Source organism: Corvus kubaryi, unplaced genomic scaffold, assembly GCF_017639235.1.
Source record: "Corvus kubaryi isolate FWS band 111438036 unplaced genomic scaffold, C.kubaryi_AGA036_p1.0 37385, whole genome shotgun sequence".
Taxonomy (NCBI): Eukaryota; Metazoa; Chordata; class Aves; order Passeriformes; family Corvidae; genus Corvus; species Corvus kubaryi.
In genome coordinates, this window is record NW_024581127.1 from 2,072,039 (window position 1) to 2,097,855 (window position 25,817).

At 37.0% G+C, this 25,817-nt stretch overlaps 1 protein-coding gene across 3 annotated transcripts; it reads right to left on the reverse strand.

Moving 5' to 3' along the window:
- Positions 1 to 1,063: 1,063 nt before the first annotated feature.
- PPP1R42 (protein phosphatase 1 regulatory subunit 42) lies at positions 1,064 to 22,439 on the reverse strand. Of its 3 annotated transcripts, XM_042036426.1 has the most exons (10): positions 22,254 to 22,439; positions 20,886 to 21,096; positions 19,500 to 19,666; positions 18,920 to 19,058; positions 17,502 to 17,573; positions 16,179 to 16,295; positions 11,031 to 11,148; positions 9,630 to 9,758; positions 8,293 to 8,444; positions 1,064 to 1,203 (listed from the first exon to the last, which is right to left on the reverse strand). In XM_042036426.1, the coding sequence occupies exons 2-10, from the start codon at positions 21,012 to 21,014 to the stop codon at positions 1,165 to 1,167; spliced, it is 1,062 nt and encodes a 353-aa protein (XP_041892360.1). In that variant the 5' UTR covers positions 21,015 to 21,096; positions 22,254 to 22,439; the 3' UTR covers positions 1,064 to 1,164. The 3 variants fall into 3 exon arrangements, with proteins under 3 accessions (XP_041892360.1, XP_041892362.1, XP_041892361.1); XM_042036428.1 differs by lacking the exon at positions 17,502 to 17,573 and having other exon boundaries at positions 22,254 to 22,436; XM_042036427.1 differs by lacking the exons at positions 1,064 to 1,203; positions 17,502 to 17,573 and having other exon boundaries at positions 7,765 to 8,444; positions 22,254 to 22,438.
- Between the last annotated feature and the right edge of the window lie 3,378 nt (positions 22,440 to 25,817).

Below are 25,817 nucleotides of genomic sequence, written 5' to 3' on the forward strand. Positions count from 1 at the left end.
TAATAGCCTCTTTCTGCTTGAAGTGAGAAACCAATAGAACGAGGTTCAACAAGGCCAAGTGCTGGATCCTGTATTTGGGTCACAGTAACCCCAGGCAGCACTACAGGCAGGGGTAAGAGAGCCTGGAAAGCGGTCCATTAGAAAAAAACCTGGTCGACAGTGGGCTGAACATAATCCAGCCATGTGCCAAGAAGGCCAATGGCATCCTGACTTGTATCAGGAATAGTGTGGCCAGCAGGACCAGCGCAGTGATTGTTCCCCGTACTTGGCACTGGAGAGGCCGCACCTCAAATCCTTTGTTCAGTTTTGGGCCCTTGTATTTAGTTTACAAACACATTGAGGTGTTGGATCATGTCCAGAGGACAGCAATGGAGCTGGTGAAGGGTCTGGAGCACCAGTCTGATGAGGAGCATCCAAGGGAGCTCAGGGTATTTAATCTGGAGAAAAGGAGGCTCAGGAACCTTACCACCCAAAAAGAGGTTGTAGACAGGTGGGGGCTGGTCATTTCTCTGAAGTAACAAGTGACAGAACAAGAGGAAACCGCCTGAAGTTGCACCAGGGAGGTTTAGATTGGGTGTTGAGAAAAAATTCTTTGCTGGAAGGGTGGTCAAGCATTGGAATAGGCTGCCCAGGGAAATGGTGGAATCACCATCCCTGGAAGTGTTTAAAAAATGTGTAGATGTGGTGCTTGGGGACATGGTTTAGTGGTGAATATGGCAGTGTTAGGTTTACAGTTGGACTGCATGATCGTAGAGGTCTTTTTCAACCTTAATGACTCTACTGTGAACATGCGTCTGCACAATTGCTGAGTATCATATAGGGAAAGAAGCAGCTACTAGGTAAGACACTGGCTAAAACCAGTTCATTTCTTGAGGAAGTTTAAGAATTAGGCAACCAGTTTAGCCTAGCACATGCTGATGTTTTTACATGCTTTTGAGACAAAGCATTGCTTCTAAATAAAGAGGTAGTCCCCTTATTTTTCTGAATGTTCTTAGAAAGCAGTGTTAAGTTCAACATACTAATTTTTGTCTGGTTTTGAGATTAAAAAGGCACAGATAACATATCCAAAGAGACACCAGTATCTTTCTTTGTAAGCTTTGAGGGGAAAAAGAAAAATCAATATTGGCCAAATCTTCACATCCTGTAACTTCTGGCTTTTAGAATTCAAACTACTTCTGCTGTTACTTCAGATTCCTCCTCAACCTACATCAGAGAGATCAGAGAAGACAGGTCAGATCTTCATGTCACATCCACACCAAAGCACCTATTGCTCTCATTGTCATTAACACTTCCCGGGAGCACTCAATATTTCTAAAAAAGTATAAGCAGTGTTATCAAACCCTGCTGATGAGAAAAAAAGATCTTTACCTATTGCAAGGTTATTGGCTGTTGCAGTGAAAGCCCTTTTGTTTTTCTTCTCAGTGCCAAACCTGGAGCCAGAATATTCTGAATTGACAGAATCTGTCCATTTGGGGTATTGTACATTCCTTTATTACAAAACTGACTTTTTTCATGGACAAAAATGGTATTAACATTTTTTCCTACATAAATGCGTATCAAATACTTTCAATTTTCAAGCCCCATAAGGAAAAAAACTTACAAATAATCAAAGCAATTTCTCATATAAATGAAATCAGATAAGATTCAGTCTTTTATTCCAAAACATTTTCCTACAAACTATGTGTAACTGATTATACCCAGCTTTACTGGACATGTAATCAGTGGTTACTATGGTAGTCTAACATATTAACTCTCCAAGAAAGGAAGAGCTTATTGATTCAAAACTCTTTTTGATTTAAAGTATTAGTTTATTACATGGATCATTAAACAGCTGGCTTGGATTTATCTTGGTTTTGATGCAGCAATTAATTCTGCTCAGAATTAAGAGAACAGAAAGATGTAGTCAGTCGTTTCCGTAGTCTCTGGTTACAGTGTTGTTTGAGTGAAGAGGTGAAGTTCAAATACAACTTTTTTAACAATGAATTCCTAGAATTCTTCAAGGCCAAGTGACTTAAAATAAATTTTCACTGTTTTTTTTTTCCTAGCAAAAAAGTATTGCTTCCAGTTACAATATATAACATTTATAATTTTGTGACCGTATGTTCACATAATTAATCATTTTGCCTCAGAGCTCTGTTAGTCATGATAGTTACTTTGCACACCACACCAAGATAAAAAATCATAAGAAAAACAGGGAAGAGAGCCTTTCAGATGCACTTACTTTTACCAGTTACAGCCTGAATACAGTCACATACTACCCCATATTAACAGATCATATCTGAATCCTCATCCTGAAAAATCAATGGACACATCTTGATCACTGACAGTTTTCTGGCTACTTTTTTCCCCTGTCTGCCCCTATCTCAGAACTTTTGAACTGCATGGCTTTTATAGCTGTATCACAGGCAGTGCTGTGTACTGCTTTATACCTGCATATATAAAGAAATATTAACTTACACCTTGCACTGGTTTTAATGTGATATTTAAGAAAAAATATTATTTTTTCATCAGCTATGGTTTAAAAGTTCAAATATGAACTTTAGATCAGTAACTCAAACACTGTGTGTTTACATATATTCTGACTATGGTAAGAGCATTATCAAGGGGAGGTATTTGGGCAGTGATGTCCTTTTTTTCTTTTGGTACTTCTAACACACCATCGGTACTGTGGAAGCTCTAAAAGCATCAGAATCTTTACTGGTAAGGCCTGTAGGCCTCTTAAGTCCTAGGAACAGTTTTTGGTGGGGAGAAATTCTACCAACAGTAGATGATGACCAATTTAAGAACCACTAAGGCAAATCTGACATATCCAAGTCTTTGCAACTGGGTGGGATACATCCCAAGGTGCTGGAAGTGAATTTGAGGAGGTATAGCTACTACTAAGGAATTAGTGGTTGTCCAAAATTAGTGGTTGTCCATTTGGTGTCCTCCAAAATGTAGTAGCTCACCATGCTAGATGAAGGCACAGTGACTGTGTTTTCACCTCAGGTTTGCTAAAGCAGCTGCTTTCAACTTTTCAGAGAGGGGAGTGTGCCTACACAATGTATGACCGGATACAGGAAGGCAAATATTGAAACAGTGTTTATATCATTGCAGTAAATTAGATTATTGAAACTGACTTCAACAGAGTTATATTGAAATTACAGAATTTATTTATATATTCCTATTCAAGCAGCAGTCTTTATTTTAACCTCAAATTACTTTTTAAAACTCCCATGCAGATATGTATTTTAAAAATGTGAAAACACAGCATTACTTCTTTACTTTTTAAATTAGATTCATATTCGTGTTATTAAAGTGATTTTTATAATTTTTCCAGTTAATTACACAGTAAAAAATGTGTAATGCTAATGCAGCAGACCAAAAACATTATGAGGTTTTGAGGTTTTATCTCAACAGTAGTCTAAAAGTACTGACAACAAAAATCTATGAAAAAAAAATAAATACCGCATCCTGAATGTTTCATTTATCTAGTATCTATTAGGGTGAACATGTAACACCTGAAAAATAGATATGCAAAGATCTGACTTTGCTCTTTGTTTACCACCCTAAAATAGCTTTTCATTCCTGATACAATTTAAATGGAGCCAGTTAAAGGATACAACTCACCCTAAAATCATTAAGTAGTCCTCTCTCATTCTGCATTCAGTTTAAAATGTTACTGACTTACAGTTGGACTCGATGATCTTCCAACCTAAAACATTCTAAATATTCATGTTTTTTATGGAGAAGATTTCAAACAGTCTGGTTTCAATGTTCTTGAGAGCACCTGACAGCCTGCAGCCCCAAATGTGCCCTTGTAGGTTGTTGACCACCTACTGGCAGACAAGTCGCATGTGCCATTTGGTTTTCTAAATGTCTAGGAAACAGCCTGTATCTCCTGGAAGAGGGAGCAGACTATTGCAAATGTGTTCCTGCCAGATTGCCAGTCAAGAATGTGTCTATGCTCTATCTGGTCAGCCAGACGTGTAGGAGTACATGTGGTCTAGCTGGCAATCTGCTCACCAGCAGATGTGCTCTCTCTCCATGGTTTGAGAAGAATTTACTCTTTTCAAGGGCACAGAGGTCTATCAGTGCACATGTTCCTGCCAGTGTGGTTTAGATCTCTACTCCTTCTCAGCTTTGGGGACAGCCAGCAGCACAGAGAACTGGAGTGGGGAGGCAGGGCATGGGCAAAAAGGGATGCCTTTTGTCACTGCCTTTAGGACACTGGATGATATGGCAGTATTAAATATTACAGATTGGGCATATATTAGACCTACTTCTTTTTGGGGATTTTTTGGTTTTTTTTAATTACCACTACTGAAAGAAGTTTAGGCAGAAGGCAATGCCATTTGTATATCATCTTGTATGTTTGTGATGACAGTTATATTCTTCCGACTGAACAGAGTATGAATGATGGCAATGATGGGGAGAATCATCCAGCACCATATTCAGCAAGGCTGTAAACATGGATACCAAAAATACCACTAGGGTATAGATTATTGTAATGTTAATTATGGCTCTGCAAAAGTACTTACACTCACCTTTACAGGCAGTGCATATTCTCCACAAAAAAAAAAAAGGGAACCAACCACTAAACTGGCTGAATTGCCTGCTGAGACCTTGCATGGGCCACAGTAACCAGAAATTGCTGATACCTGACCTTCATTCCTATAGCTCTGCTTCAGCAACACTATTTAATTTCAGAACTTCACTTTATCTCTTTATCCTTACACTTTATCTAGCATTGTGGTGACTCCTTTGATATCCTCTGTTATGGCTGAATAATTCAACGGCAAGTAAATTCCTTACATTTCTCTTCCACAGCCTTCAGCACTAAATGTTGATTGATACTCTCTAGACCTCACTAAGAAGATGTTTACATTTTTCCTTCAACACCATCGCCAAGAAAAGGCAGTGAGATGGGCTGCTGGAAAAGGCACTCAGTGTCTGTTCTAAACATGCTCTCAGCTCTGGCAAAGTGCTCCAGCTGGTATCTCTAAGTATTTAATGCACCTAATTCTGAATACATTTGGAGTGCTTGTAAGCTCTTCAGCTGCAAAAACCAACTCGAGGGTGCACTGGTTTATATCTTAAATCCGTATTTCTCCTTCTCCTGGAGCCAAGACTGAGGGTATTTTTTATTTTTGAATTTTCAGATGTTTGCTGAAATTGATATTTAGTAAGAGAACAAGAATTAGGTCACCCAGAGGTAACGTATTTCCCCACCTCCCTCTCAAAAAAGAGAACTATATTGTGTAATGTGAAGTCCATTATTGCAAAGTTTATATTTTGGGTATATATCATTATAGTCTCAGTATAATCTCTCCCCAAAAACCTGTCATATAATAGGCCTTAATAATTCTATGTATTATAATGCTGGTTGGACTCATATAAACAAAAGCCCAGTAAACATGCAGAACATGCAGATTTCTACCTGTTATCAAATATACATTATCCTGCGTAGATTTCAGACCACACAAATCACTGCAACTCAAGGCATTTATAAATATTTATCTAATTAAATACAATGTTTATACAAGCACCTGCCTAAGAAGAGGGAGAACTGACATTGTTCACTGCAAGTTCCTTCCTTTCGGACTAGAACTTGAGCTATACATGATGTGCATGGTGGCAGCAGAGCGGCTTATAATTAGTTGGCACAATCCAGAGTATTTATTACATGCTGACTATATCATTTAAAGATATTTCCATATTGCTAATTCCATAACATATGCTGGAGAGACAAAAGGTGACTTTCCCACCCCATTCTGAATTGCTACAAATACCTACCACAATATTTAATTCCATGAGTAAGGCAATGTGGGCAGAAACTGCTGGTAACAGATTAGGTTTACAACATCAAAATTTCAACAACTTCTCTACTCAGGGAAAATTAATAATGGTGTATCCCATTGGAAGGTATTAGGTATCTTTAAAATAGTTAAGTGATTTGGTTTCTTTTAATTACTTCCTGCCAATATCCATAATTTTCTCTGAATGCCCAAAACTAACTTAAAATTCAATATAAAATTGCTATTGTTTTTATATCATCAAAAAAGAAAGATAAATGACATATTTCAGTAATCTAGTAATAAGTGGCTTTTTTTATTGTTCAAGCTGTATGCAATCCTCAGTGGATCTTAGATGTAGGTTAAAAAGGTATTTAATGCCTGTTTTTCAGTTGCCAAGGTCAAACATCACCTAGTATGTATAGGGAAAGAGGAAACATCTGTTGGAATAATTTATTTGACTAACACAGAGGGTAGGATTAAAATTCACTAATTTCTTTGGTTCAATACTGAATTTCAATTAAACAATACAGGTATTTGTTCAGTTTGAAAAAATTTCCTTCCTTTACTTGTGGGCACATTCATGTATATCCCTAATTACTGGATCTGGCAAGGGAATACTATGATTTACCATTTTTTCCTATCTGCACAAACTCTGAGAATGAATATTTCTATTCTTTGAGCTTTTGGGTTTATTTTCCCAATAAATATTCTAAAGAATTCACAAACCTTTAACTCCCAAGACTCTCTTGTTTCTATGGAATTCTTTTAGTAACAAGATTAGAATACATCTCAGGATTAGTAATTACACATGAAATTGTAAGGTACAGCAACCTTCAGCATCTAAGATAAAAGTCCCACTTAAAAGTTTTTTAAAAATATTAAATGCACGTCATCTGACTGCAGTTTCTTCAAACCTTTCTGCAAAAACAGTCTAAAATCTTCTAGAATAACAGTAAAAAAAAAAAATCACTCAAATTGTTTAATTTACAAATGTAAATTAATAAAAATAAAGACATTTATTTCAATCAAGTATGGAAGATGCACTCTTTGCCTTTCTAGGGTCAAAAGGGATTTCAACAGAGCCGGGATGTATTCCAGCTTTTTCATACTGAGAAAATTTTTGCCAAGCAAAGAAGCTCAACAATCAGACAGCTTTTTAACATTGTACAGCAGAATCAGAATGCTTTGTCTCCAAGGGAATAGCAGAAGGTCTTATAGAAGAAAAGATGATGTACATGCACATTCCATGCTTTTTTAGGACTATGGGGAATGGTAAATGGAAAGCACAGTTTTACTCAGCCTGGCCCAAAAGACAGGATGCTAATAAAGATGACATGCAAGCTGACAGAACACTGAGCATGCAAGCAAACCCATCTTACAACAGAATTGAAAAAACCCCAAACATATTTATATGGCAGGAGTATTAGTCTGCATCCCTTTAAATTTCAGAAGCCTGGACTATTCACTGGAAAATAATAGTGTGCTACTATAGTAGTACTAACACTATTACTTTTTATAATAACTAGTACATTGTTCCTGCAGTTCTTCTTTTTAACTGCTCCACTGCTTTGTGCTTTCCGCAGCAAGAAATAATTCGAGAATGGGCACATATATGACAAGTTCAGGGTTTTTTTAGGCCAGAATATATCCATTGTCATGTGATGAACAAAGATTATTATTTGAAAGAGAGCAGCTTTATGATTTGCAATTCTTCTTCCCTTCTCAATGGAAAGGCAGCTATTTTAATCAGAACAAATAATCAGAAGGAACAAAAGTGATGGAATGGAAAGTGGTAAATTGTCAAGAATAAAATAGCATTAAATGTTGCTCAGTAAATTGTCAAACATACTAACAAATTCTAACTTGGATGTAAATATAAAATAGAACACTATATATACTAATTTAGTAACAGAAGCATACCTGTGTCAGTTGCATGTATTTATTTATTTTATCTATGGCATTGTATAAATGATGAATTTTTTTTTTTTTTGGCTAGTGTAGCTGATAAATAATAAAACCGTTTGGTTAAAAATAACATTAAAAATCTGGACGGAGTGATATTAGGTCCCAAATACCTCACTATACTATTGCTACAGGTGAAACTGGAGCATGGCTGTTAGAAGTAAGCTGTAATGATGAAAAGATATTGTTTCTCCTTCTGCAGATGACTCCATGCACAGGATCACCCTTCGCCAACGGTGCTGACACCTTAACTTACTTCTGAGAATTAACTTCGATATTATTTTACCTTTGTGGAAAATGATTATAGTTAAATGCATATGACAGAAACTAGTAACATTAAAGTTACTACTATTAGCTAGTCTACTGATTTATAACCAGAAACTGAATTGTATTATCCTGTCTTTTAAAGAAATAAAGACAATAAATATAATGTGTTTAAAAAAATTATTTCATATTAAACTCTACCTTCCTGTACTCATTTTCCAACTGATTCAGCAAGAGCTGTAAAAGCAATAACCAACATAACTAAAGGGAAGATATTTGAGGAACACACCTGAGTTTTCATCTGACTACTTCTTTCACGGATTCCTGACAGAGGTTTTCTTGCAACTTTCTGCTTGTGAGACAAATCTAAAAAATCTGCTTTTTTTTTCACAGAGTGACTGTCGTGAAAAGGAAGAGTGAGATAAGGTGTTTCAGAGTCAGCTGCAGAAAATAGAAAGAAAAAAGGATTAATTCAATATCCCAAGTCAAACCATATCTATTTAATATTCAGTGTGATTGATCAGAGGTTCCAATATATCTTGTTATAGAAAACAGTGTAATAAACCTTAAGGTAAATACTTCAAATTTGATAATTGAGAACGGAAAACTTTGAATGGAATTATGGAAGGTGCTTCAAACACTGATGAAGGTGAATATTAAAACAGGTATTCCCAGTCAGGTAGAGTTATTTGAAAGGGAGTAAATTCAATTACATAGCACTTCCTTATATCAGTAGTTATTCAGAAGACCATTTCAAAACCATTGCCATTTACATATGGCTTCCAAACACTGAGCAGACTAAATATTTTAGGACTGGTGCTGGCAGGCAGAGAATCAGCCTTCATGTCTTCCAAAATAACATATTAATTTATCTTCTGAAAGCAACAGTGTAACTGCCACCAATTTTACTTTATAAATATGGTAATCCAAACCATTTTGACTGATTTCAAGTCAAATGTCTGTATCCAAATACTGCAAGATGGCAAGACATGCTGTTAAGTCATTTATGTTTTAACCTGCAGTCAACTCTGTAACAACCACCACTTCCCCATCATTTTTAAAAAACCTCAACATTTATTTCAGGTTTTATTTTAGTTTCAACACTAATTTGTTTTCCCACTTGAAGAACATGTTGCCTTTAAACTTCAAAAAGGCTTTAAGGCTTTTTTACCTCCCAGACATTTTTTTTTTCTTTCCAAGTTTAAAACTTGGACTTCTGCTACATGTATCTTGTGAAGGCCTTTAAAGGACTGACAATATACACAGATCAAGTAAGTATCAACAAATATATTTTAAATGTCTGATGAATTTCATGCATATTTATTCAAGAATGCCCAACATTTTTTAAACATGGGAAGTAAATGTGAATATTTACACACTCAAAATGTACTAGCTACTCCTTTCCATGACTCTGGGAGTTTGGGATGTGAGGGAAAAAACCAACACATGAACTAGTGCTAAAATTAAATTTTATATTGGAAAAGCTCAATTTCTATTCATGTCTTTTGGACTCATCATTGGTACAAGTCCCTTACATACAATTCTTAGTATATATATTTTTAGCTGCTATTTTATGATTTCTGTAAATTTTAAATAAGCATGAAATAATTGATTTGTTTTTCTTACAAAACTGTACATAGGCTGCATGTTCATGTATTATTCTTTCATTGCTTTTTTTCCTGGCAGCTCTGGAGGCTTTCCAATTCATTAAGAAACGTCTTTCCATTTCTTGAATTTCTTTCCCATCGAGGGATTCTGCAAAAGAGAACATTTTCTGTGATACAAAGTGAACTAAATGGCTATACAAAGTTGTATGTAATGTGTATTGGCTCGATATTCATTCTCTTCAAATATTTTTTTCTTTTTCTAGTATTTTGGTAAAGAAAAAAATAACCAATAAAGATTTATATTCATATTCAAGCTGCAAGAATGATTTGTCTTAATTGCAAAAAAAAAACACTACTTTTTTTATAAATTTCAAGGGAAATACACATGTTTCATATTTGGTTAACATGCAACACTTCTAGAAAGTTCTGAAGAAAGGATATGCTCTTACATACAGTATAGATAGATGCAAAAATCCAGGTTCAGAGGGAAACTACATGTCTTAGCAATCAAGGGATTCTACTGATCATGAAGACAGTCACACAGATTTTCCTCTCTAAGGTTAACTTTACTCACTTAGGTGCCATAAACCTTTTGCTCTATGATTCATTGGTTGCATCTGCATTTTTGAGTCAGCCCAAATGAAATACCTCAGGTGCCTACAAATTTAGGTTGCATTAGAACTGTCCTAAGGCACTGTTATTTTCATTGTGCAGATAAGCTGTTTCTTTTTCTTAATGGCCAATACTTTGTACTCTGAGAAAAATCAAGTTCCGTAATTCCAACTTTAAACGTAATTGCCACATTTATCCAAAAAAGTAAAAAATTAGGAGGGTTTTTTTTTTACTTATTTCTACAGTACAACTGTTTAGATATAGAAGAATTACTTTCTTCCTTTTATGCTAAAGTTATCTCAAAATAATAATATAAACTGCACCATAAGGGTTAAGATTAACAAATAACACCCATAATATAAGTGTGAACTGCTTATAAGTTTAAGGATGAATGTTATATGACAAATTCAAACACAGTAAGGTGGGATCTGCACAACTGGCGCTCTACAACAAAAACACTTTAGCAACTACTACACATTGATAGGGGAATGGATTAAACTGATCTTTGAAAATCAGTTTCACAACATCTGGAATACGAACACAAAAATTGTCTTGTAACAGTCTCACCAATCATCTATTACAAAACAAATGATTACTACTACTAATACCAAAAGCCAAACAAGATGGCTTGTGAAGCTGATTACATAAGCAGTTTTAGCTTTGTATATAAATTAAAAATTTATGATTTGACACATATCTATAGCAGTAACTGTGTTTACATACATAGTGCTACCCAAGAACAATTAATTTTTCAGTTATTTTCTAAAAGAGTGGGGGTTATGGGTGGGCTGTTGATTTAATTTTTTACCTAAAGTCTGTGATTGTACTATAATCCTGTCCCTGTACTTTGGTTTTTGGCAGATGGGGTTTCCCGTAAGATCTATTCTGTGTAGCTTTGTCCATTTTTTTAATACAACCTCCAAATCCTGCAATTGAAACAACAACAGAACATTGTGATTATGTTTCCCCCTCCAGAATAAAATTCAACAGTGATTCGTTCAGCCAGGCCCAAATCCTGCACACAGAAATAACTTCAACGAGACTATTCACATTAAGAATGTGCATTTTCAAGCAGATTGGTCCACAGCATCCCCTGAATATATCAAAACTGCACAGAAGAACCGGTGATGCAGTTGGAAGACACTGCATTTTTAAGGATACAGTAACGCCAGCTTTGGAAAATTACCACTTCAATCTCACTTATAAGCACCTAAAGCCTAGGAAGTACCAATGAAAACAATTGTATGATATGTAATGTCTGTTAATGCATCACCAAGGTCTTACAGAGCCCTTAGAATATCAGCGTGTGGCACAATAAATACTTTATAAAGGACAGACTGAAAAAAAAGCTAAAAACCACACTATCCAGAGTGGATTGCCTCTCTCTTTATATATATGTAGAACTGTATTTTACAGGAGAAAGAGTAATCTCTCCCTACCTAATTGTGGGTGGTCAGTTATAGTATTGGCCTAAACAGTGAAATTAGTGAAATATACCTTGCTCCATCTGTATTTCTGCCTGTTACCCAGGGACAGCATGACCTAGATGAAACTATTCTGTCTTTTAAATACAATAAATTCAAGGTAAAAATATGCAAAGTTTAGCAGATTGGTCCTTTCTACTCAGACACCCTACTTTATGAAATACTTTCTTTCCAAAATTTCATTTAACTCCCATTCTTCACAGGCTTTTCTTGTATGTATGAAAAGCTTATGGAGGGATTCAAGACAATCTGTACAAAAAGAAGAGGAGAGAGAATTTATGTTCTACTGTTGTAATAATTTGGAAAAATCTACTCATCATGCTGTGACAGATTCTAAACTGCAAAGTGTGTGAAATTTTGTAGCTTGATGCCAACAATGAAGTCTCTAGTAATGCAGGTATCTCTTAGGTCCTTCAAATTTAGAAAATTGCTTGGGTAACACAAGCAGGGAGAATTCTGCTTTTGCTGGCTCATCTCCCTTGGTAGAAAATCCTCTTGGAAATATTCTATGGGTTACATAATATATGTTAAGAAAAATCATGTGGAAGAGAAAGTGGCAGCACAGCTTCATACCTCCAAATCATATAATTTTTGGTATATCTCTGATGATGGTGATATCATCTCTTGTTATTCAGTGATAAAAATGTCTTCTTAGAAAAACAGAGAGCAAAAGCCTGGTTCTGTGAGGATCAAGACTGATAAAACAATGCAAGAAACTCTGAGGACCAATGCACACAAAGAAATGTTAATAATTCTTGTAATGTTACGCAGCAAAGCTTAATCAGCATGTATCCGAACAGCAACATGACAACCCCCATAGTTTAGGTGCTAACACTTAATCACAAGCAAAATATTTTAGGCTAGAATTATTATAAAAGAAAAATCATTTAGCAAGTATACTTATTTATTCTTACCTAAGCATTCAGACACTATAATTGAAGCCTGTAATGTGTTCTAGATTTCACTAGAAAGAATTTTTCCTAGAAATAGTTTTGCAACACAAAGTTGTCTATTACTGAAATAAAATGTATACAGTTTAACTTTGATGAATGTACACAGAGTCCTGTAGATTTTTGTTAGCTGTTACTTACTTGATAAATGACCCAGAACATGCTTACTCCAATGTATGTTTATCTAAGAGCACACTAATCCTGTGCTGAAATATGATTACCCTTTCGATACGCTCTAGTTGTTCATTGCCTTCCTGTCTCTAACAAAGTGCTTTCACTTCCCAGCCTTTCAATAAGCTGTACTAAAGGGACCAGACACTCTTCTGGGCAGGCTCCGTTTGATAAATGATCATGTCATGCTATCACTTTGAGGTCTGCTACAAAATACTGACGAGCAAACTATATTCCATCGGGGAGGGTGGGGAGGGGGAAGGGCAAGTGCCTGAGTAGGCAGCTGGAGTGCTGGCAATAACTTTCTTACCAATTAACGGTGGCCATTTAAGAATTGGTATTTGACCAGTATGCTCCAGTTTTTATCGGAAACATCTAATCCAACTGCCCCAGCTACATCTACAGACAGCAATTTGTCACCAGTTTGATTACCTGTCATAATCTATTTGAGAAAATCTATAATTTTTCTCTTGTTCCTGACTCAATTCTGAAGCGAATGAATTCATCTTTCATGATATCCTCTTGTCATAATCAATACTGGGCAGAGGTTGAATAAATTAAAGACTTGGGAAATACAGATTTTTACAGGTATTTCTAGCTATATTTTTTCTACCTATCCAAACACTCACACAAGTCATAATCTTCCAAAATCTAATGAACTTAATAAATAAATAATATGCTGGCTTTTTGTAAAAAGGAATAGTTGTGGGGGGTTTTTTAATAGACATAGTGTTTTTTAAAAATTTCCTTAATTCCAACCCAAATACACTGCAGTCTAGAAGACCTTGTGATCCTGACTAAAGCAAACCAGAACCTCAGTAGGATGAATAAATGAAGTAGCAAGCAACAGAAAACAAAGAAAAGCCAATTCTATTAAAATCAATTATGTTCTTGAGAACTGACCTACAACATATCTTTTGCATCTGGTTATTTGCATCATAGTTATTTTGCATGAATTAAGAAAAATTACTTGATTTTCTTCTGTCTACTGTTCAGACTGCATTATATAAACTTCAGTCAAGTGAAACAAGGTCATATGCCTTGATGTCTGTTAGTTATGCTAACAAAGCCCTGAATTAGCCACAACCTTAAGTGCTTGAATTTACTAGTCCTAATTTCCAACTGTGCTGAAATCAAGGTGGCATAGTTGCAAAGCAAAGGAAAATGGGTTTTCATAATAAAGTGAAAAAACTGAGAGAAATGTTTAAATATTAAATAATTATATAAAATACACAAAACTGAGAAAAGTCTACATAAGATTGCATATCATAAATTTCTCATGCCTTTCATATTTTCATCTTTCACAAAGATTCCATGTTATTCCTGCAGTTCACCAGACCTGCTCAGACACAGCTCCTCTACAGTCTCTCTTCCCACCGGGTGAAGCACAGCTGGGTACAGAGCTCTCCGACACTTCCCTGTCATGCAGCACTGCCACAATCTCTGATCAATGCCAGATATTCCTGGGGAAGTTCTTGATGGCAGTGATGGGAAAGAAAGAATGGTAAAAGAGGGACATAGTGCTTTCGGCATGAAAAAGAGGTATACATCAGAGTTTTGATAACAGAGGGGCAAGAGGGAGGAGAATGGAGGCAGCTTGTGTGGGAATGAAAGAGCCTTTGCTGTGCGTAACAAGTTCAGCCAGCAGAACCAGTTAAGTGTATAGAACTGTATATTCCTAAAATCCTTGCAGCTTTCACAGCTGTAGAATAATGTATGCCATGCAATCATGAAATTCAGGGATGCAAAAAAGTTGAAACATACTCAAAACTTCCCTCAGCTATTTTTTTTGAACAGTCAGCGGCTGTATAAGATTGTTCTCCTACTTGATGTCTGCTGTGAGCTAAAGCCTTTTACACAGAGTTAAAACTGACTTTTTAAAAAACACTTTGTATGGCTTACTCCATTTTTCAACAGTTTGGTTCTTATTTATTTAAGAATTTATATCAGTGATAAGTAGAGCCTACCAAAATGTAATCCCTTAAAACTCAGTAATTGTAGCTGGAAAGCTGGATATCCACCTGCATTACACTGTATATTAAACATATTTGATATGTTCATTACTTTTACAGGTCTGCAAAGATACGAATAGAAACACCTTCCCTGTTCCATACATTTCAAACAATTATATATTTTAAACAATTGGGAGATTGTTTAGAAAACACGAAGAACAGTCACTTTCAAAATATACCAGAGCTTAATCTGAATGTAATGGACAGCAGCAGCAAACTCAAATGCTAATTGCATAATTTTTCAAACATTGTGACCATGCAGCATAGAAATCTACATTATTTGGGTAAATATAATTCTGGTTTTCCTGATGATTACATAATCAAGTTTAATAATGAATAAATAATATATACACAGTTACTGAATAATGCAGTCTTTTTGTCCTCTCCTTATTCTGTTTCAGAGGATTCTGTTTTTTCCTCTGAGATACTGAAAATGCTGTCTCAAACTGGCATCCTAATTCTTAAAAATAATTGGTTCTTTGGCTATGACAATTTTTTTTTAAGATCATCACAACAGAAGTATATTTTATTTATAAGAAAGAAAGAGCCAATATAAAAATCTCTGTAATATGTTTTATTTAGAAATGGATTCCTTTTAAAAAGGGAAGCTTTGGGGAGATTGCCTATTTGAAAAAGCTTTCTGCTATTTTGATGTAACCAACATATTCAATGTGATTTTAATTCTTCAGCTAAAGCCTACGTGAATTGTATTTTGATATAAATTCAATCACAACTGACATCCAGGACTTGAAATACAAAGCATTAATAGTCCTCAAGTAAAAAAGAAGGACATCATTCAACATTTTTTAATATTAAAGTGTAAAAAAATGAAGAGTCCAAAGAAAATATATTCATCTATATAACTAATAGGTTATGCACACAAAATACTGCAATCTCCTCATTAGTAAAGAGAACTGCCAAATTCTCTCAACAATCTGTTAAAAATATATTGTGTTCTAAGAAGTAGTAAGAATAGTTATTCTAATAATTACTAACCAATGAAAGTTAAGTTTACTAAGGAAATAAAATGTATATGCAAACCAGAAATGAAAGAGTTTATTTTAAGCAAGACTTTGTCTTGGTGATTTGGGTTACCATTTAAGCCCATTAATTTCAGTATTGATTAATAAAAATAGAATTTTTGACGTCCTAGATAAATGCTTCTCCATTTTTAATCTCAGTAATATTTCTATATGAGAAAAGACAGCATGCTTGACAATCCAGAGATTTAGTAACAGCAGAAGTAAAATTTCTTTTTACTCATAAATTTGGTGATAAAGATGAATGTGACTAATTTCTTATCACCCATACTTAATACAACAAATATTTATTTTAATACCTTCATATGTTTAAGTCGATTGTAGACTGCTTTAAGATAAGAAAGATTTTCCAAAACTGCCAGCTCTTCTAATTCATCAATGTTGTTATTGCTGATATTCAATACAGACAAAGATTTCTGAAGGAAGAAAAGCAGAAAAAGAAGTATTTTTTTCATGCCATGTATGCTTCAAGTTGTAAACTATTACAGAAAATTATCTTAAAAGATGAACAAACATATGAAGAAGAAACATGCAAATACCACCTCCACATACTATACAGACTGTTTTATGTTGGCTTTCCATCTTGTCCTAAAATGTAATTTATTCTGCTTTGGAAGTGAAACCAAAGTAAGATTGTTTCTCAATTATTTCAGGAATTCTTAGTAAATACAGAATTTTTGTTTTTCTTTAAACATGTTCAAATGCTTTACGGAGTTCTGCAAGTGCTACTAACTCTACTTTTGAAGTATGAAACATACATTGAAACTGACTGCCTTTTTATAGAATCATAGGATGGCTTGGGCTGGAAGATCATCTTAAAGATCATCTAGTTCCATCCCCCTGCCATAAGCAGAGACACCTTCCACTAGACCAGGTTGCCCAATGCCCATCCAACCTGGCCTTGAACACTGCCAGGAATGGGTCATCCACAGCTTCTCTGGGCAATTTGTTCCAGTGTCTCACCAGCCTCACAAAGAATTTCTTCCTAACAGCTAATCTAAACCTGCCCTTGATCAGTTTCAGGCTATTACCCTGTGTCCTATCACAACACACCCTTGCAAAAAGTGCCTCTCCAGCTTTCTTATGAACCTCCTTTAGGTACTAGAATGCTGGTATAAGGTGTCCCTGGAACCTTCTCTTCTCCAGGCTGAACAACCCCAACGCTCTCAGCCTGTCTTCACAGGAGAGGTGCTCCAGCCCTCTGATCCTCTTTGTGGCCCTCTCTGGCCTTGCTGCAGCAGGTCCATGTTCTTATACTGTGGGCCCAAAGATTGCATCTGCAGAGCTGAAGCCCATATGTGATACCCACATAGTCTCATTCAACAGCTGGACTACAGCGTTCTTCTTTCATGCCTGATCCTACAAACCTCTCAGTATCCATACGTCTGCTCCTTACCCCTTCTCTGGAGCAGTACTGAGTCACATGCTGCACTTTGCTATTTGTAACAGACAATAGTTATGGAGATCTTTACATTTTAGATAAAAAGCTAAATGTGTTTCGGGTGTTTATCTCGGGAAATACTAATGTAGTTCCACATAAAAAGAAGAAGTTTATATCTCTAGAAAATGAAAAGGGACACCTAATCCAGTGAGTTTAGAATTATACAAGGTATAGGACTTACCATTAGTTGGAAAATCTCCATTTCAGCAGTTGATACAGGAAAACTAACTCCCTTCAAAAATTTGACCAAGATCTACATTGCAGACAGAAATTACCAGTATCATCCTGATAAGCCAGGTTCATAAACTTAATCTTCTCAGTCAGATTCATGACATTGTCATCATCAAAACATTTGCCTGTGGTACACAGAGAGCTATACGGCCTCATGTTTTTATCTCTTTCATCTCTGACGCCATTAAAAGAGCCAGAAACAGATGAATAAGAAGTAAAACGTGATGTCTTAAAAAGGCTCCAAACACTTAGCACTTGGAGGATAAAATAGAATATTTTTACATTTAGCTTCCACAAAGATGTTACATCGTCAAGAATGCAAAGTGTTCCTTAAAAAAAACAAACCCCACTTCAAAAGGCCTTAAATAAAAGCCACGAAGAACAAAATCTAGGCCAGGCTGCTGAAAAACACATGAAGAGTTTATTATACATTATTATCCTGGGAAGATTATAGCTATAAAACTTCCCTTTACTTTGATAATTTCTCCAATATAGAGGGAACAAAGTACAAATGCTCTCACAGTAATGACTCATTTCTATTAAAGAAAACCAGCAATACATGTCTTGAATTACTTAACCTCAAAACAGGAAAAAAATAGAGCTAGGTTAAATATTTATGATATACATGTGAACAAAAGAACTCACTTTTTAGTGAGTTTTTCATCTTCACGAAAAAAGGCTCATCAAACCCTGGCTACACTATGGGAGATACAGCAAGAGGAATTTTTTTAGTACAGGACTACATCCATTAGCAAATAAAGCCTACTTTTTAACCTTTTCAACTATATGTTTTATGTTTTCTGAGCAATTAACATGTTGAAAGACAACTTCAAAAAGATTTCCTGAAATCTTGATATAACACAACACAGAAGAACTGCAGAACTAAAACTGAATGGTTTTGATTGTGTTATTCTTAATATCCAGGGGAAAAAAAAGCTGTTCGTGCCTTTTTTTTCCATTCCATTTTCTACAGAAACACAAAAGGCAATAAATAACAATCAAATCAGTGAAATAGCAACAAACTAATTCACTACAAGTGAAACAGAGTAAGAAAACTAAGAGTGAAAAATTCCAACCCTGTTTTTAGTTTATTCACATTCTGTTGGTATAGGGCATCCACACACTTCCTTAATTCCTCTCTCTCTTTATTCTCATTTTCATCCTTCATAATAAAAAAAAAAGATGAAGTAGAATTTGCTGGACTCCTCGTTTAAATGAGAATTAGGGTGGGAGTCCCTTGGTAGAATTTGAAAGAATGACACCAGTTGGCAAAGAAGGAAAACACAGAGTGATCAAGTCCTAACCATTTCTCGTAAAAATACTAATCACTTGATAACTGGCTCACTGAAATTCTCAAAATATACTTACTGCCAGGGAGTTAAGAGATACTGGATCAAACAGAAGCTTTTCACCAAGAGGGAGATGTTGACTTTCAATGTGTAGCTCCCTTAGTTCTCCTACTTTATCCAAACCCTCAACTACAGTGATACAGTTGCCTCCCAAATATCTACAGAATAGAACACAAAATAGACTTAATGTCCTTTGAAAGTAAGAGCAAACACAAGGCTTCAGTATATAAAGAAAAATATTTTTCAAGCATTATTGAATAACACTTGGAAATTATGATAGAAAAAGTAAATAACCCAGCATACAAGTAGATTGTACACTTAACTGATTCGAGAGCTTTTTGCAGTTTTATCTACTGCTATTATTACTATTATTATTATTATATGACTGAAAGAATAAAATAATTTAAATAGATGTCAAGATGATATGTCATTACTTTTATCACAGAACATCTCATCAAAAAATAACAAGCAATTACTTCTATTTGAAAAGCAAAATTTAGGAGCTGAAAGGACCTTAATGGCGACACAATTAAAAAAATTTCTTAAGTGTCATAACTATTCCTTTTACTAGTAAAATAAATACATTATTTTCAACTTACAGTTTTTCAAGTTTTTTCAGTGATGAGAGATTTTCTATACTTGAAATACGATTGTTCTGAAGGTAAAGGTGTGTTATATTTGAAGCAAAGTCCAAGTTCTGGATTTGGTTGATTTGGTTATCATATAAATACAGAACTCTCAGATTTTTACAGAAAGAGAGGTCACCCTGAAATAAACAATAACATGCTACTTAATGTTCACTCACTGCCTGCTTCTGGAAGCTATTCATTGTTCTTATACTTAAATTCTGCTGCATGATTAATAAATTTTCACCTTTAGCAAACATTTCTTAAAATTATTTTTTCCTAGAACAATGGAGTTATTCTATATTGTCAGTTATCATCAGATTAAAGACTGAAATCTGTCATTACTATTTGGTCATACAGAAGTTGATAACTACAGGCATAACCAGCAGATACACCACATCCAGTGTGACTTCATTCCCTTCCCTGCCTTCATCAGATGGATTCCAGAAAAGCACAGTTTTTAGTGTAGCTGTCTCCATTAAACCACACTGATGTAACTGGAAACCAGTTCTTGGCAAAGAATTACTGGTTTATACACAACCTTGCACTTGAATCTATTTTAATGTACTTCTGAACTCAGGTTTGCACTCAAATGTTGAGTTTCTTTGAATATATTCCTATTAAACGCGGGAAAGGCCACTCCTTATGAAGGTTTCTGTAAAACTTCGCTGTGGCAGCTGATGAACCAGACCTCATCAAACGGACTGATCCAATTAGTAACTTGCTATGGCTGCACATGTTCCTAGGAGTGGGCTGAATAAACCCATTTGCTTGCCTGGATCTGTTCACACAGAACAAGCGATTTCTTCTTGACTGAAATCACACTTTTAGAGCAGAAATCCACCACATGCAACAATGCACTTGTGCAGGGCTCAGCAGTTTCAAAATTTACTCAGTATCTTGAGGGAATCTGAATTAACTCAGAACTTACTGAAACCTGTATACATTTCCTACTGTTAAACTCAGAGGAAGGAGGACAGGGTTAAATTTGCAGGTTTAGTCTTCGAAATAAAAAACTCATGGATTATTCTCTAAATGAGTAAGCCCCAAGGAGCAATTTTTTTAAAAAAAAGTGTATTTTTAACCTGACTAATTTGAAAAAGCCACTACACCAGTCCAAATTTGTTAACCTCACTCGGGTTATTTCCTGTTCCTGAACTCTCCTTTCCTTTCTCAGACTTCCTCTGCAATTTAAGGAATAAATCACAGATAGATTGAAAAGATTGTGCTGTGAGTTAACAACTCTGTAAAACTTGGCTTTCCTTGTTTGTCTCGCCAACTATGAACACTTCATCATAACGGTAACTACAAAACATTAGAGTAGCCAGTTTAAAAGGAATAATGAAAAATAAATCTTACAATTGAATCGATATTTTTATCTGACAAATTCAGATGAGTTATTTTTTGCAGATATTGTCCAAAGTCCTCTTCACTACGATTCTTGTGACTGGCATTTTTAGCAATTAGGTCCATTGTTAGTTGAACCATGGTTCTGTAATAGGTCAAGCTGCTCTACTGCTTCTTTTAATAGTTTATTCCACGTGCTCTTCTAAGTAGTATTATAGAATGCCTTAAAAAACAAAAAAAAGGAAAATGTTATACTACTTGTCTCCCAGAACTTCAACAAAGCTTACATGTGTACTTGAAATCTGACATATCCTCACCATACCCTTTTCATTTACAGTGATACTATATGGTCTATAAAAATCTACCTCTTTTATTGCTGACATTTTATCGAGTTTTTGGTGTATTCATTAACATTTAAAATATTTTTTCTATTTGATTTGTTGTTTCAGTTTGCTTAAGAAGGTTGTATCCTGGCTTTCATCTTTTTCTTGTAGAAATATGAGCACAATGCTCCACAGCAGGTATAATTCTCACACATATTAACTAGTTAATGGAAGTTCATAACCTGATTATAAATTAGAAAATACAGGACACTCCGTAACAGGTTTTACAGGCTGTGGGAGGTGGCATTAAGCTACAGTGCTCTTTATATATCTGCACAGCACTTTTGTCACGTGCACAACGGCATCTTCTGCACAGTTAAAAACTTTTGAGTTTTTCCCACTAAGGCATATTATAGAGGCTCTCACAACAATACCATTTTTTTTCAAACTCTGGCTCATATAAGTGAGCTTATAAATGAGGGAATGGGGGAGAGAGAAGAAGGTAAGTGGCTAGTATTGAATGGGATGCATAAACGATCCGGGGATAAAGATACCCTAACAGATATAACTTAATGACTCAGAACAGAAAGGTCACCTATTCAGCCAGTACATATACCAATGTATATTATCTATTCTAGCTGATACACAAAAGCCCCACAACAGTGTATCAGAAAACTGAGGAGACAGCAAAAAGCGTCCCAGTGCTAAACCTCGCACAGAGAATCCTCCTTGCCAGCATTACAATTAGGAGAAACAAGAAAAGCCAAGATCGAGGCTGCGAAGGCAGAAGAAACTTCCTTTCTTACGAAACAAATCTGAAGCTCAGTAGCTCTCCTTTATCGCAACAGGATTTGCTTTTAACTTTGATTTTAAAAGGTGGGGATGAAGGAGACCTGAAAGGACATTGTGGGTCGCCTGTTTTTCTGCTGTGAGTTTCTTGCTTTTTAGATAAAAATAACTTTCAGAGCCCCTTTTCAGATCTTCTTCCAAACCCAGCAGAATAAGCGGGAGAAAGCCGGGCAGGTCTCCCGCCCTCGGTCCCCCAGCTCCTTCCTACCTACAGCCGTGCGACTGCCCACCGCCCTGCCCGTCCCGCCGCCCCGCCACCAACCGCCTCCCAGCAGGGCCGGTGGGATGGGAAGGCGGTTCTGACGGCGGGCACGGGCCGGGATGTGCTCCAGGCTCCCTCCCGGCAGGAACGCGACCCCGCCCGGCCCCGCTCTCCCCTCAGCCCCGGCCCGCGCGAGCCGTCGGCCCCTGGTTGCCACGGCAACCGCACGCCAACGCCGAGGGGCGGGGCGCTCCCGCTACCGGCCGCGGCGCGCGCCCTCCGACCAATCAGCGTCGAGGAGAGAGCAGGGGCGGGGCTTCTCGAGCATGCGCAGTCACGACTCCCACGAGGCTTCGCGGGTTGCCGTCGCTGGCGGCCGCGTTCGGAGAGGTGCGGAATGTCCCGAGTTGGAAGGGACCCGTAAGGGTCATCGAGTCCATCTCCTGCACAGGACATCCCAAAAGTTACACTATGTGCCTGAGTGCATTGTTCTAGTGCTTCTTGAACTCTGGTTAGGCTTGGTGTTATGACCAGTTCCCGGGAGAGCCTGTTCCAGTGCCCAGCCACCCTGTGGTTGGAAAACCTTTTCCTGATATACAACCTGAACCTTTTCTGACACAACCTCAGGCCATTCCCTCGAGTCTTGTCACTGAACACTGTAGAGAAGAGATCAGTGCATGACCTACTTTCCCTCATGAGGAAATTGTAAACTGCAATGAGGTCTCCCCTCAGTGTCCTCCAAGCTGAACAGAAAAAGTGACCTCAGCCACTCCTCATACAGCTTCCTCTCCAGTCCCTTCACTATCCTCCTTGTCCTCCTTTGGGCCTCCTAGAATAGCTTAATGTCATTTTTATATTGTGGTGCCCAGAACTGCACACAGGAGTGTTGCAAATGTGGAATATGTAAAAATTTTCTTAAAGGATGTTCTTTCATGTTTGATCTTTGTATACTTTCGAGTCCAGTCAACAAGGGAGATTTCATTTGTGAAACAGATAGCAGCTAACAAGCAAGCTCTAAGTGATATCTATGTGTTAGAAAAACAAATTACATGTTTGCAGAATTACCTTGTTAAAGTTTAGGGCTTGATATGCTTCAATGATCTGAGACTGAGGGGGAGGTTAACAAAGCTTGAGAAAAAGGGTGCCGACTGAGACTGGTCACAAAGAATGCAGAATTTATAAGCCATCAAGACATCTGGTAGAACTCCCAAGATAAGGAAAAAAAGTAATGAATTCAACTCAGCAGTTGTGCTGAACCAGCAGCAACTGAGTGAAAAGTAATTCCAGAAGGGGGAGATCTACAACCTCCAACTAAGAGATCACCAACCCAAAAGAAGAGAAAGATTAGACATGTGGACTAATTAGCATAAGAAGCAAGAAAATTGTTAACCAATAGTAGAATAGGAAGTCCTAAGAAAACTATGTAACTTATAGCCAATGAACACTAATTCCTTTGTTTGCTAAAATGTATAAATAGTAAAAAGTTTTGGTAGTTTGCATGCTTGATTGGTGGAATTCCACCAGACACCCAGGCTTGCATAATTTTGGAATAAATAATCAATGTCTCTCTCAAGAGTGTAATTATTGGCTTGTTGCACACCAGGTAATATGATTTTTGTGGAGAACAGTACTCAAGTACTCTGCAGAGCAGAGCGGGACAGCCCTTGCTTGGCTTGCAATGCTGTGCCTGATGCACCCCAGGATGCAGGTGGCCCTCCTGGCTGCCAGGGCACTGCTGACTCATATTCAGCTTTCTGTCGACCAGGATCCCCAGGGCCCTTTCTGTGGCCTTGCTTTCCAGCCTTTCATTCCCAGTCTGTCCATACATCCAGAGTAGCCCCATCCCAGGGGCAGAATCCAGAACTTTACTTTTGGTGATTGCCCAACTCTCTAATTTGTCCCAGAAGAAACCTTTGAAACCTGCTGATGCCTGAGGTGGCCACCTAAAACCAGAGACTGGACAAGAATAAGGGAATAAAGGTAGGTACTCATTTGAAGGGCCTTCAAAGGTGCACCCTGGGCAGGCCAAAGGCTACACCCAAGATGGACCCTGGGTCAAAAGTTCTTCACACTTTTATGAGTTTGGTTCATTTGCGTATCAGGGTTAATTGTCCAATTATAACTTCACTTCTTGATGTAATTACTCGAAGTTTGCCCCTCTCTCAGAGGCCTTAGCTTACACATTTTGGGGCCTGGTGTCCTTGAGGTGGAAACTGTTATAAATGCAATTAGTAAGGTTGGCTTTCGTAAATGGTTAATGAGAGTTTTATGAAAATGGGTTCATTGTTGATAAGTTTATTGTTGGGATTGTCATTAATGTAATTGGTTGATTGTAAAGTTCTAGAAATGGATGATGTAATCTTGTTCTAAAAGGGGGTGTGGGTGTTAACCTACTTAACATAAAGGAGTAAATGGGGAACTCCTATTGCACAAACGACGAGCCAATAAGAAGACCCTGTAGACAATGAGCCAATGAAAACATCATAAGAAGGCGGAGCCAGGGCGGAGGCAGAGCTAATCCCCCTGGGGTATAAAAACTGCATCCTTTAGCTGCAGGGTGTGCATCTGGCTGTGCTCTGGCTGCAGTCGAGTACCTAGGGCTGTGCCCTCTGCTTTGGTTGGATGATTATTATCATTTGTCCCCTATTGTCAGTTAATAAACAATTGAAACTTCAAATGAGTGAGTAGTTTCTCACAAAACCTAGAGAGGTTTGTTATGCCTAACCAGCATGAGAGAACAGCAGCTAACAGGCAACAGGAAACTTCAGAGTTACACACTAGGCAGTAAAGGATTTGAAAAATATTAAAGTTAAAACCTAAGGCATCATTCCCCCCTTAGAGGCTTGACAAGGCCTCTACATTGTCGAGACTATTCTAATGCAAATGGACTTTGAACAATATCCCCCTCACTGCCCACCCCTACAAAGAGCTCTTTGCCTTATTAATGTCTTAATAAGGCTGTGTGTTTTTAAATCTTGTTAACCAGCAGTTTTTCTGCTTGATGTTGCCCCTTCTTCCTGCATGCCAGGCTTTTTTTGTGAGCATGGACTACCAGTTCCTTTCCCTCATGCTTGAATTGGAAAAGTTAATAGTTTTATAAATGGAGTGGATACTGTATGTAACAGCAAACTAATAAAAAACCCCCATGTTAGCAAATACTTAATAATTTTTTTTTATGGTGAAACATTATTCCAATTTGTTGTTGGTTGGTTGTTGGTTTTGTTTTGGTTTGTTTAATTAATTATATAAAACTTTTTAGTGCCTTTATAAAAGCCAACTAATTAGTTCCTGATGAAGCAGAAGTGGGAGGAGTGGCTGATACTCCAGTGGGTCGTGCTGCCATGGCGAAGGACTTCAGCAGGCTGGAGACATGAGCCAAGGGGAGCCCAAAAAAGTTCACCAAGGGAAATTGCAAAACCTGGCCCATGGGGAGGAACAGCCACAGGCACCAGCATAGAACAGCTGGAAAGCAGCTTGGCAGAAAATGACATGGAGGTCCTGGGACACCAAACTGAACATGAGCCACCAGTGTAGCAGCAAAGAAAGCAAATGGTATCCTGAGCTGCATTA